This window comes from Crotalus tigris, unplaced genomic scaffold (genome assembly GCF_016545835.1).
Source record: "Crotalus tigris isolate CLP2741 ecotype Arizona unplaced genomic scaffold, ASM1654583v1 scf7180000018684.1183181, whole genome shotgun sequence".
Taxonomy (NCBI): Eukaryota; Metazoa; Chordata; class Lepidosauria; order Squamata; family Viperidae; genus Crotalus; species Crotalus tigris.
Window position 1 is genome coordinate 381,584 of NW_024097145.1, and position 14,166 is coordinate 395,749.

General features: G+C 43.2%; 1 protein-coding gene across 1 annotated transcript; it reads right to left on the reverse strand.

Annotated features, from left to right (window-relative positions):
* Positions 1-5,004: 5,004 nt before the first annotated feature.
* DCTN3 (dynactin subunit 3) lies at positions 5,005-13,935 on the reverse strand. Its single transcript, XM_039355388.1, has 7 exons — positions 13,780-13,935; positions 11,226-11,310; positions 9,961-10,047; positions 9,288-9,371; positions 7,947-8,005; positions 6,439-6,498; positions 5,005-5,693 (listed from the first exon to the last, which is right to left on the reverse strand). Exons 1-7 carry the CDS (start codon positions 13,930-13,932, stop codon positions 5,604-5,606), a joined length of 618 nt encoding a protein of 205 aa, XP_039211322.1. The 5' UTR covers positions 13,933-13,935; the 3' UTR covers positions 5,005-5,603.
* Between the last annotated feature and the right edge of the window lie 231 nt (positions 13,936-14,166).

A 14,166-nucleotide genomic window follows, 5' to 3' on the forward strand; every position in this document is an offset into this window, starting at 1 on the left:
AAGAGGACATTCTGGCTGTCTTAGGGTTTCTGAAGGAGAAGGCATGTGCTATTATGGGAATTTGCATGCGCCTATGGACTTCCACGGCTGGAGGTTTTGGGTCCTCAGGTTGACCACATTGACTTACAGCAGTGTTTCTCAACCTTGACAATTTTAAGCCGTGTGGACTTCAACTCCCAGAATTCCACAGCCAGCAATGCTGGCTGTGGAATTCTGAGAGTTGAAGTCCACATGCCTTAAAATTGTCAAGGTTGAGAAACACTGACTTACAGGAGCAAGCAAGGCTGAGCCAAGGTGGTGCAGCAGTTAGAGTGCAGTACTGCAGGCCACTTTAGCTGACTGTGTTCAGCAGGTCAGTGGTTCAAATCTCACCGGCTCAAGGTTGACTCAGCCTTCCATCCTTCCGAGGTAGGTAAAATGAGGACCCAGATTGTTGGGGGCAATGTAAATATATATATTCATTGCTTACTGGTGTACACCGCTTAGAAGTGCTTGCACTTAAAGCGGTATATAAGTCTCATAAATAAATAAATAAATAAATTTGGAATATTATGTTCAGTTTTGGTCACCACGACAGAAAAAAAAAAGATGTTGAGACTCTAGAAAGAGTGCAGAGAAGAGCAAAAAAGATGATCAGGGGACTGGAGGCTAAAACATATGAAGAACTGGATTGGGTATGTCTAGTCTAGTGAAAAGAAGGACTAGGGGTGAGATGATAGCAGATCTGAAGGGTTGCCACGAAGGAGAGGGAGATCAACCTATTATCCAAAGCACCTGAGGGAAGGTCAAGGAGCAACAGATGAAAACTAATCGAGGAGAAGAGCAACCTAGAACCAAGGAGAAATTTCCTTAGTGAGAACAATTAATCAGTGGAACAGCTTGACTTCTGAAGTTGTGGGTGCTCCATCACTGAAGATTTTTAAGAAGAGTCTGGACAACTATTTGTCTAGAACAGGGGTCTTCAAACGTGGCCCTCTTATGACTTGTGGACTTCAACTCCCAGAATTCCTCAGCCAGGCACGTGTGAAGACCCCTGGTCTAGAATGATAGAGTGTCTCCTGCTTCAGCAAGGGGTTGGACTGGAAGACCTCCAAGATCCCTTCCAACTCTGTTATACTCTTAGTTACTTTTTGCAATTGGAAAAGTGAAGGAGTGGAAAGTCCTTCACATACATCTACCTTTTCTCTCCTCTAAGGTTGCTTCTAAGAGTGAAGGAGCCCATCTGTATGAAATCCAGCATCTTCTGGATCACTGGGAAAAGGCGATAGCTGATAGGTAGGACTTGCTTTCTAAGGAGTGGAGGTCTCAATCCTCAACATCTCCACAATTGAAGGAATCCACTTCAAGGAAGGGCTCTCTAGCCAGGTTTTGCAAACATCCAGTGAAGGGACACCACACCAATATGGACCAGTGGTTCCAATGTTCTTCCTACAAGAATTCCTAACCTTCAACCACCAACTTTGGGCTCAGAATCCAACCTTCAACTCAGTACAAGAATCTAACACAGGGGTCTTCAAACCTGGCCCTTTTATGACTTGTGGACTTCAACTCCCAGAATTCCTCAGCCAGCATGCCTGGCTGAGGAATTCTGGGAGTTGAAGTCCACAAGTCATAAAAGGGCTTAATTTGAAGACTCCTGATCTAACTCAACTCTCCCAATCTGACCACTGTCCAGCCTTTGATGAGCCCATCCAGCACAAGGGAGCCCTGCTTAGCTGATTCTCTGCTTGGCTGATTTCATTGACTGTTCTTCCGCCAAGACATTTTCTCCCATTGAGTCAGAACCTCTTTTCTTGCAACTTAAATGCCTTATTTTATATTCTACACTCTGGAACAGAAAGTCTCAAGTCTTCTTCTGGCGTCCTTTCAGCATTTGTAAAGTGCTGTAATATCGTATAAGCGGTTACAAAGAGTCTATACCAGGGGTCTTCAAACTTGGCCCTTTTGACTTGTGGACTTCAACTCCCAGAATTCCTCAGCCAAGCACACGTGCCTGGCTGAGGAATTCTGGGAGTTGAAGTCCACAAGTCATAAAAGGGCCAAGTTTGAAGACCCCTGGTCTATAAACATCCCTGTCAAAATGCCAGCTTTTTGAGACCTAAAAAAAAAAAATATCAGACCAAGATTAATCACTTCAGAATTTTTCCCCACCCTTAATATAACATGCAAGCTGTACAATTCAACTGAAAAAGAAACTGAAATCTTTTAGGGCGAAAAAAACAACACTACAAAACTTACAGTAAGGCAGTTGTGTGAGTGTGCACAGCCTCTTAGAAATAGGGGATGTGACTGTGTTCAGAATTAATCATATCCAAACTGATATCTTAAATTCCATTTGTATTATTTTACTTCTGTTTTTTTTTTTTTTTTTGGCTGATTCTTGCTTTCAGTAAGACATTGTGTTACTTACGGATGTTTTACATTCTACATAAGCTACCAAACAAGGATCTTTTTAGCAACAGCGCTTAGACTTATATAGAGCTTCATAGTGTTTTACAGCCCTCAGCAGTTTACAGAGCCAGCCAATTGCCCACAACAATTGGGGTCCTCATTTTACCGACCTCGGAAGGATAGAAGGCTGAGTCAACCTTGAGCTGGTCAGGATCGAACTGCTGGCAGTTGGCAGAATTAGTTTGCAATACCGCATTCTAACCACTGCGCCTCCATAGCTCTTTCTCTTTCTCTCTCCATCCATCCATCCATCTATAGCAATAGCACTTAGACTTATATACCACTTCATAGTGCTTTACAGCCCTCTCTAAGCAGTTCACAGAGTTAGCATCTTGCCCCCCAACAATCTGGGTCCTCATTTTACCGACCTCGGAAGGGTGGAAGGCTGAGTCAACCTTGAGCTGATCAGGATCGAACTGCTGGCAGTGGGCAGAGGTGGCCTGCAATGCTGCATTCTAACCACTGGGCCAACACGACTCCTTTTCAATCCCACTAGGACAGAAAAATGCGTTTAAGAAATAAAATAAATTCTATTATTTTGAACATACTTAGAGAAAGCCTTTTGCTGTTTGTTGCATTGTTTGCTAACTTCAGGTTTTTCAAGTGGCAGAGTTCCTGTTGGGTCCAATCCTTACGTTGCATGAACTAATTCAATATTTTGTATTTTGTCACATGGCAAGTACAGTGTCTTCCCTTGGCTGGAACTGACTCTTGGTTTGAACTGTGCACTAGGTCAGCCTGAAACGAGGTTGTGTAGTTTGTGGTTCAGGACGTTTTGGGGATCTCAGCTTTCATCTGAGCATTCTGTGTAAACCCAAGTAAGATATTCTGCCATCTTGTGGTTGGTTTGGGAAGAACATGTAGAACAGAGTAGTTGCAGCTGATTAACTCCGAGTTAGGATTTGAAGACAGTCAATCCTTAGTCACTCAGTAGGGATGGGATATGATCAATAGAATAAGCCTCAGTTCACAAAAATCTGCAGAAGAGGGCTGGAAATTCCAGGAATCTGACCTAAAATATGTGGAAATTCAGAGAGACAAGAACTGAAAGAGGATGTTTATCAGAGTTGTTCAATGCAGCTGCCTATATGAGCGGGGGGGGGGGGGAAGAGGAAGAGGGAGGGGGGAAGAAGAGGAGGAGGAAGAAGAGGAAGGAGGACGAGGAGAAGAGGAAGGCAGAGGATGGAGGAGGGCAGGGAGGAAGAGGAGGAGTGGAAGAGAAGAGGGAGGAGGAGGAAGAGGGAAGAGGTCTAGAAGAGGGAGGAGGAGGGAGGAAAACTAGAAGAGGGGGGAGGTGGTAGAGGAGAGGAAGAGAAGAGGAAGAGGAGGAGGGTGAGGGACAAAAGAATGGAAGAGAATGGGAGGGAAAGGAAGAAAAAAGGAGGGAAAGAATAGGAGAGGAAGAAGAGGGAAGGAAAGAATGGGAGGGAGAGGGAGAGGATGGGAGGGAGAGGAAGAAGAAGGAGGGAAAGAATGGGAGGGAGAGGAAGAAGAGGGAAGGAAATAATGGGAGAGAAAGAGGATGGGAGGGAGAGGAAGGAGGGAAAGAATGGGAGGGAGAGGAAGAAGAGGGAAGGAAATAATGGGAGGGAGAGGAAGAAGAGGGAAGAAAATAATGGGAGGGAGAGGAAGAAGAGGGAAGGAAATAATGGGAGGGAGAGGGAAAGAATGGGAGGGAGAGGAAGAGGAGTCACACCCAGAACTGTAATATGGATCAGCATTTTGTGCCTCTGGGATGTCTGATGAATCCAAACGGCAGAGCTTGGCCGCAACTGATTTCAGGGCACTTTCCCATCATCCCCTTCAAGATCTCGACAATCTTCTTGGAAGTTTCAAGGTTCTGTAGGAATTCTCTCAAGGAGGCAAATTCTTGGTGGCTCTTTCTCTTTAGTCAAAAAATCTCTTCTACTATTCTATTCTCTCCTAGTCTAAGGAACCATCTGGAAGAAACACCACAGATATTGTGAGAATGAAATGGGCAGCATCTAAATTTGATACATACAGTAAATACAATTTTGCTATCAAAGGACCAAGAACTGCCAGCAAGAAATGTAATTTCCTTATTCTTATTCTGAAGTGACTAAGGGTAGTCCTCAACTTAGGACCACAATCACGAATCCAGAATTTATGTTGCTAAGTGAGACATTTACTAAGTTGAGTTTGGCCCCATTTTATCTTTCTTGCCACAGTTGTGAAGTGAATCCACACAGCTGTTAAGTTACACAGTTGTTAAGTGAAGCCGGCTTCCCCATGGACCCTGCTTGTCAGAAAGTCACAAAAGAGGATCACATGACCCCTGAGGCAGAGGAACGGTCATAAATATGAGTCAGTTGCCAAGCATCTGAATTTTGACCACGTGACCGTGGGGATGCTGCATCGGTCATAAGTGTGAAAAATGGTCATAAGACACTTTTTTCAGTGCCGTTGTAACTTCGGTCACTAGGTGAACTGTTTGCAATGTACTTCCATCTCTCTGCTGCCCTTCAGAGCAGAATATTTTAAAAGGAATGAGGTTTTTGTATGGTCTTAAAGAAACAAACGCTGGCCAGACTGTTGAGGATTCATGAGGATTTTATTATTATTATTATGGTCCACAAGTACAGGTATTTTGACAAGTCATGCATTTCCCTACGAATTGGCTGAATGAAGACTGAAAATAAATTAAACAGTAACCTTAAAAGATGATCTAGAGATTATTTAGACCCATAAGGTCAGGGGGTAGCTTCCAGATTGAAGCCACCAGGGGTGTCCAACCTGGGCAACTTTAGGACTTGTGGACTTCAACTCCCAGAATTCCCCAGGCAGCATGTTGACAAGATTGGACACCCCTGATTGGCCACCCCAGGCACTACACTAGCAAATGAAGCTCAACAGTGCTACCAGTTCCTAAGCCAGGGACAGGCAACCTTGGCTCTTTTATGACTCGTGGACTTCAACTCCCAGAATTCCTGAGCCACCCATGCTGAGGGGAAAGGGAGAAGTTTCCAAGCTGAGCCATTCTGACTGAGGAATTCTGGGAGTTGAAGTCCACAAGTCATAAAAGAGCCAAGGTTGCCTACCCCTGGCCTAGGCAACTGCTATTAATATGGAGATTTGGGATCTAAAGCAGGAGATTGGCCGAAGTCCGACGGAATGACTCCGAGGCCTGGTCTTCACTCCGGTGTGGGCTTCACCTGCTTTGCGGCTTCCAGCTGAGTCAGCATCTCATCCCATTGGATAAACTGTTTGGAAAGGAGGAGGGTCTGCAGGAGGTCTTTAAGGAAAAGAGAAGCTGAGAAAAGCTAAAAAAGCTGGCAGGAGAAATGTTTAGCCTCATGAGGAAAAGGATGAGGGGACGTATTATAGCATCTTCCAATAATTGAGGGGCTGCCACAAAGAAGATTGGGGGGGGGTCAACCTATTCTAAAAGCATCTGAGGGCAAAGACAAGAAGCAATGGAAGAAACTAATCAAGGAGAGAAGCAACCTAGCACTATGGAGAAACTTCCTGACAGGGAGAACAATTCATCAGTGGAACAACTTACCGTCAGATGTTGTGAGTGCTCCGTCACAGGAAGTTTTAAAGAAGAGACCGGACAGCCATTTTGCTATAATGGTATGGGGTCTCCTGCCTGAGCAGGGGGTGGACTAGAAGACCTCCAAGGTCCCTTCCAAGTCTGTTATTCTGTTAATAATTAATCAGTGGAACAGGTTGTCTTTGGAGTTTATGGGTGCTCCATCACTGGAGGATGATATGAGGTCTCCTGCCTTGGGCGGGGGGGGGGGGGTTGGATCAGAAGACCGCCAAGGTCAGTTCCAGCCCTAGGATTTTTTGGTTCTGTGAATGCAGAAGCAAGCAAGTGAAATTCTAATGGACAACCCAAGATACCTCAAAAGTTAGATCAAAGCTTTAAGGCAGTCGAAGGAAAGCTGAGGTAGTGAACCAGGGGCAGTTGTGTGTGAGTTGCACAGTACTACGAGCTCCAAACATAGTGAGGAAAAAGGATATCATTTTGTTGTAATCGTCTAGAAGTAACCGGACGTTCTCTGTCACAGCTTCACACTGATCCTGCAATATGAAAAGAATTCGGTCAATCTGTATTTCCTCATCTGTGGGATTTGGTGTTTTAAGTGCTAACCGCTTCAAATGCTCCATTCCACCTCACAGACAGAGTTTACTTCTTAAATCATGCAAACGCTCAAGATTTGTGGTTACTAGTTAAAACAAAATGTGGGAGATTCAACATCAGTGGGGAAAAAAGGACTTTGTTGGCACCATGTAGATAAACAGTAAAAATTTCTCGGCTCTCAGATATATATATATTTAGTTTTTATAGGGTTACAGATAAGGTGGATTAGGATTGGGATTTGGGTTGGGGTTTTCCCAAATAACATTTTCAATATTTAGCAAACAGCATAGTGTCTGGGTATATGTATTGAACTAATAGTATAGATATAGTTAATCATCATAAACTATATGTTAATTACTCACTCAATAGCCTTTCTTACTAATATATATTCAAAATTACATATCGTGTTCATTTCTCTCTGACTGGTTTTTCTAGCCATTGATAGAAATTATCCCATGTTCTAAAGTATACTGAGTCTTCTCTCTCTTTAATCTCTAAAGTCAGTCTATCCATTCCTGCACACTCTAGAATTTTCTTAATTAGTACTTCTTCAGCTGGTAAGTTTTCATTTTTCCAATGTTGGGCAAATACAATTCTTGCTGCTGTTAATATATATAGTATTAGATATCTGCAATCTTTCTCGTAATTGGCTCCTATTATTCCTAACAAAAACAATTCTGGTTTAAAGTCTACTTGTTTTTTAGTCATCTTCTCCAACCATAAATGTATTTTAACCCAAAATCTGTTTGCTTTAGGGCCTATCCACCAGATGTTATAATAAGTACCTGGTCTTTGATGTTGAGAGACATCTTCCAAATGAGACGGATTTTAATTTCCCAAAGGAAATTTGCTACTTAGCAACTTCTGAATCACAGAAAGTAACCTTTTAATAGCGCCTCTTCCTGTCCTGTGAGTTTCCTGATATAGCCACAAAGCTTTATATTCAAACAAGAGATCTTTCTACAGATCCTGTTTACAGATTTGAACTTCTACAAACTATTTTAGGGATGTTTGAGGTAACCAGACTGGATCAAGAAGAGTTAGTGGCTGCATTCATATACCACGTGAGCAAGTTTGGTTGGTTTTAAATTGGTTTACTATTAATTTATGGTCCGCTGTACAGTGCAATGATCCCCCGCCCCCAATGAAGAAATTTGCCTACATGTAGTCTGTCTGACCCCAAGGCAACACCAACAGTTTGATTTGTTTGTCAAAAAATACAAGAAGGCAGTTGTGTGACTGAAGATTCGACTGAATTTTGAAGGAGGTCCACTCATAACGAAAGTAATGTCTCTGCCACAGACAGGTGGGGCCTTAGGTGGGAGTGGACACAGGCTACTTAAAAAGAGGGATTTGAATTTGTAGCATTTTCCAGCCTGGCGCTTACCTGCTGCTGAAGGTGTATTTGTGAAAGTCGCTGGAGCTTGGTGGCATGATCAGAAGAAGCTGCAAGAGATTACAAAGAGGAAGTCAGCCTCTAGTTACGACTGTTCAAAATGGAAATGGGGGGGTCCCACCTTCCCAAATGGCCCCTGGGGCCTGTCCAGGGAACCGTTTGGCTCCTAAAACTCCCCCATTACTATCTTCTCTGTTCAAACTACAAACAAAGGTTTTGTAAAGCTCAGAAGCTGAATCAGTGCCCAGGAAGCCTCTCCACTATTAGGCGAATCTGAACAAATGGTTGTAAATCGAGGACCACCTATATTGAACAGTGAGCAACCAATACTTGGGAAAAGTGTAACAGTCACAGGACTCGGCATAAGTAACAGAATAACAAGAATTGGAAGGGAACTTGGAGGTCTTCTAGTCCAACCCCCTGTTCAAGCAGCAGACTCTAGTCTATGCCATTCCAAACAGGTTTCTTAAAAACTTCTAGTGATGGAGCACCCACAACTTCTGGAGGCAAGCCGTTCCACTGATTCATTGTTCTCACGGTCAGGAAATTTCTCCTTAGTATCAGTGTTTCTCAACCTTGACAATTTTAAGGCATGTGGACTTCACTCCCAGAATTCCACAACCAGCATTGCTGGCTGTGGAATTCTGGAAGTTGAAGTCCACATGCCTTAAAATTGTCAAGGTTGAGAAACACTGCCTTAGTTCCAGGTTGCTTCTGTCCTTGATTAGTTTCCATCCATTGCTTCTTGTCCTGCCTTCTGGTGCTTTGTAGCAGGAGTCCCCCAGGACCAGGCCACGGCCCATTCGGAACTGGGCCACAGATACGGCAGGCAAGCACATGAACACAGGAAGCTCCACTTGCACTTGTGTGAGTGGCAGGTGGGCATACCCGCCACTTGTGCAAATGGAGTTGCACACTCACCCACCGCACAGACGAAACCATCCTCTCTCTCCCCCCCCCCACTGCTGGTCCACAAAGCCCCAGAAAGGTTGGGGAACGCTGCTTTGAAGAATAGATTGACCCCCTCTTCTCTGAGGCAACACCTCAAATATCGGAAGACTGCTATCATGTTCCCCCTGGTCCTTCTTTTCACTAGACATGTCCAATTCCTGCAACTGTTCTTCATATGTTTTGGTCTCCAGACCTTTAATCATCCCAATTGTTCTTCTCTCCACTTTTTTCCAAAGTCTCAATATCTTTTTTTTATATTGTGGCGACCAAAACTGGACGCAGTATCCCAAGTGTGGCCTTACCAAGGCTTTATAAACTGGTACTACTAACCCTTCACATGATCTTGATTCTCTCAGGGATAAAGGACAGGGTGTCACTCACCTTTGATATGTGCGCTGTCTAAATAGGGCTGCAGGCTCTTCACCTGTTCCAGAAGTGCTGCTTGGGCCACGATGGATTGTTCTTCTGGTGATGGGAAAAGCACGACATAAGTCAGGCAAAAACTATTTGCTGGTCCAGGAGCAACAGATCATGTGACCTGTGCTTAGATGCAGCAGGTTAACAAGCGCTGATGATGTTATCTAGCTGGGTAATGAAATGTCTGTGAGAAAACCATTAAGCTCAGAGAGCACCAAGGACCCCACAGTCCTTCTCCACCACCTCTTCCTTCTCTTCCTCTTCTTCGCCAACTTGATTCCCTCCTAGCACTGATGATATTACCTAGTTAGGTCATGAAATGTCTGCAAGAAAACCACCAAGCTCAGAGAGCACCAAGGACCCTACAGATGAACAAGTAATCAACAACTGGCTGCCAAAAAACAAACGTTAAAATAGCTTAAAACTGATCTGTTGAGAACTATGCACCACTGAGTACCATAAGGATCACTGCCAGGTAAAAGTGCATAGCATTATGACCTAAAAAACAGTGTTTGAAATATAGGATTCGGATCGTTTCAATTTAAAGCAACTGACCAAAACCTAGTGCAAGAAGCATTTTATACATGACAATCTACTGCTAAAAAACCCGTAATATAAGGGCTTATAATAGATCTACCTGCCAAGATGAACTGTAGCTTCATGGCATCTGGCACAGCCATTCGATCAATGTACTGAGGATCCAGGTATTTTAGGATGTCTTCAACTTAAGAGGAAGGACAACATAAAATAGAATTAGAGTTTTAGACTGCAGCAATGATAGACGCATATGCTGGATGCATAAAAGGATTGAACTGCACATTCCTATCCCTTTTTTTTGTTCCCATTTCTGTATATAGATAATCCCTGACTTACGACAACTGAGCCCAAATTTTCTGTGGCTAAGCGAGGCACTTCTTAAGCGAGTTTTATGACTTTTCTGGCCACCGTTGTTAAGTGAATCACTGCAGTTGATAAGTTAGTCACCCAGATTGTTAAGTGAATGCAGCTCCTCCACTGACTATGCCTGTCAGAAGGTCCCAAAAGGGGATCACGTGACCCCAAGCGTCTGAATTTTGATCACATGACCACGAGGATGCTGCAATGGTCTCAAGTATGAAAAATGGTCATAAGTCACTTTTTTCAGTGCCGTTGTAACTTTGAATGGTCACTAAATGAGCTGTTGTAAGTCAAGGACTACCTGTAATGGAAAAAAAGAAGGATCGTACAATGTTCATTTAGTTACATTACTAGGCAGCTCCCAACAGACGCTGGGCAGCAAATATGGTGAAATAAAAATAAAATCATCAAAAGATTCCAAAAACCAATGTTCTAGAACAGTGGTTCTCAACCTGTGGGTCGGGACCCCATTTGGGGTCAAACGACCATTTCACGGGGGTCGCCAAACAACGCAGTCCGCCATTTTTCCCCCCCTTTTCCTTTGCTGTGCTACTTCCTTTTATTCTATTGGCTTTTGAAAGCCAATAGAATAGAGTCTCTTGAATAGAGTCTAATTCTATTGGCTTTGAAAAGCCAATAGGAATTGTCCAGGCTGTCTCTGCCCTGCTGAGCCCGCCAAAAGTCCCATTCTGCAAACAGTGCTGCACCAGTTGAGTAGTCCTCGACTTACGACCGGTTGAGTAGTCCTTGACTTACGACCGGTTGGGGGTCGCGGCATTAAAAAGGTTGAGAACCACTGTTCTAGAAATTCATAAATTCATATTTATGAATTTCTTTGCCATCGATTGTGGGCAAAGAGCATATTACATTAAAAAAAAACAATTTGGAAACTTTCATCAGTTTAAAACAGACTTCGCCAACATCTAGCAATTATCAGACCTCTTTTAAGACAGTTGATAGGACAGAGCAGCATTTTGTTTTAGAAAAAAAAAGAAAACCACTTACTTTTTTTGAAAAGAATTTTAACTCTCTCCCTTTTGCTTGCAATGTTTCCCAAGGCACCTTGAACTTTGCCTAAGCCATCTGCTATCTAGAGGGAGAAAAGGCCATTTATTCAGAACTGGAGACAGGGAGAAAAAAAAAAAAGCCAAAAACAGGTTGCTTTGAGTGTTTTTTAAAATTGGCAGTTTTAAGATGAGTAGATTTCAACCCCCAGAATTCTCCGGATAGCATTTGTCCACCTGTCTTAAAGTTGCCAACTTTAAGAAAAACTGCTTTAAATTGACTTTGAATAAGGCCATGGTGGCGAACCTATGGAACGCATGCCACGGGTGGCACACAGAGCCCTCTCTGTGGGCACGCGTGTCGTCACCCCAGTCCCGGGCCTTCAGCTGGGTTTTATAAAACCTTTTTGCTCTTGGCCTCCGCTGCCGTGTACAAAAAAAAAAAAAGTGCAATCAATCAATTTCAACTTTTTGTGGGAAAAAAAAAGATCTTGCAAAGTTGAAATTGATTGATTGAACTTTTTAATCCCACCCAGTCTGCGTTACCACCGCAGCCACGCCCACCCAATGGGCCATGCCCACCCAGCACCCGACGATACATAAGTGGGTTTTGGGTTGGAGTTTGGGCACTCGGTCTCTAAAAGTTTCACCATCACTGGAATAAGGAGTAATAAATGAAAAGGTACTTTACTAAACAGCGGACACTAGAGGGAACTAAAGAATACAATTAAAGGAGAAGAACTCGATTTAAAATTACAGAATTTGAGCAAAATATTTCAACACTGGACACACTGAAGGATACTTTTGAACAATGGACCCAGAAGTTAATTTTAATAGGGTCTTCCTCGATAGACTAACTTGTGTCTAAAAGATGTCATGAAAGAGGAACACGTCCTAACCGACAAGATTGAGAGTGGATTTAAAAATGAGAGGCTACAAGAATGACATGGAAAAAGTGGTTACAGTGGACATAAAAAAGAAACTGGCTGATGTCTTAAAGAGATATATACAGGTAGTCCTTGACTTACAATAATTGGGACCAGAATTTTCATTGCTAAGCAAGGCAATTATTAAGTTGCACCTGATTTTATGATTTTTTTTTCTATAATTGTTAGGCAAATCACCCCAGATATTAAGAGAATCATGTGGTCGTTTAGAAAAATCCATCTTCTCCCATTGACGTTAATTGTTGGAAACAGGTAAGGAAAGTGTCAAATGGCGATTACGTGACCATGAGATGCTGCAACAACTGATGAGATCCTGCAACAACTGTAAATACTTGCCATCTGCCAAATGCCTGGATTTTGATCACATGATCGTCGGAATGCTGTGATGGTTGTAATGATGGGTGCAAGAACTGGTTGTAACTTTTTCAGTGCTTTTGTAACTTCAAATGGTGGCTAAACAAATGGTTGTAAGTCAAGGACTACCTATGCAAATTACAAACTGAGAGAATGACTTGGATAATTTGCCTAGATAGGATTTAAAAAAGAAGCTTGCTAAAGTTTTCAAGAATTTTGTGAGGAGGGACAAAGAAGAAATGAAAAGAAATCAAGTTTTACGACGTTTGAAGGGACTAAAGATTAAGATGGTTAGAAGTAAAAGGAAGAAACATAAAGTTGACTTAGTTGATCAAGGTTAAAATAGGTATGTTCTCTGATTACTTTTAATGGATTTTTGACAATGACAATGCTTAAGTATTTGTTAATAGATAAGAGATGAGATATGGGAAGAAGAGAATACATTTGTTGTTATTTTAAGAGATGATACTAAAACTATATTTGTTGTGATGAAAGCAGGAAGTTATTTCTTTATATTTTTATTTACCATATTGTTAGGCTTTTTTTCTTTTGAATTCCTCAATTTTCCCCTTTGCATTCTTTTCTGCACTTTCTACTCTTTTCATTCTTCTTTCCCCTCCCTCCCGTTTGCATTAGTTTTTACTGTTATAATAATAATATTTAATATAATTATCACACACACGTGCACACTACACATATAGGGCACATTTACCTAAATGAAGGCAAGGAAAATAAAGATATTCCAAAGTGGAGAATTGTAGTCAGATTCACTTTTTCTGAAAAGCTCAAAAAAGAAAATAACCAGAAACTAAAAAAAAATATTAAAAAAATCTTCAGATCCTATTCTCTGCCCAGGAAGCCTGGCAACAGTTGTGCAGGATGGGAACTGTTGTCCTTTGGGCAATATTCAGAGGCAAAAATTGTCATTTTTGGCATGGGGGAAAAGGAAATTCCTCATTCAACTGACAGGCCAGCTGTTCCCACGCCAGACCTAGATGGAGGTTAGTGCACCCGAGCAGTGAACCTCCTTTCTGACGTTTCCCCAGTTTATACGTGTCGTCGTGGGAACAGAGACATGAAATGTGTCAAGTTTAAAAGAATAAAAAATAAAAATAAAATAAAACGCCGTCCTTCTCTCTTTCCTTGTCGCCCCGCACCTCAACTAGCGGCTGCCAGGGGATGATGGGCTTTGTGATACCTGCCCCCCCCCCGATGGAGGAGACACCCCTCCCCACCCTCAGCCCCAGCCCTTACCTTCCGGGTGCCCCCCGCAGACGCGGCTCCTGCGGGGGCCCCGAACATCCGCTCCTCCAAGGCATCGAGGCGGCTTTGAAGCTGCTGCACCTCCGCCACAGCCATCTTGGCTCTCCACCCGTCAACGGGAGCCGGGGAGCCAATCAGAATCATCAGACCTCAATGCCCGCTCTAGCCTCCGACGGCACACCTCTATGATTAACCCCCCTCGCGTCAGGGCGGAACGGGAGGAGAGTGACGTCACAAGAGAGGCTAAACACCGGCCTTTCAGAACTCTATGGCCGCTCCTTGGGATGGATGGCCACGGCCCGGATGTTTCCCTCAGGAAGCCGGAAGCGAAGGACTTTGGACTCGGCGTCGCCATGGAGACGCGCGGAAGCGTCTCGT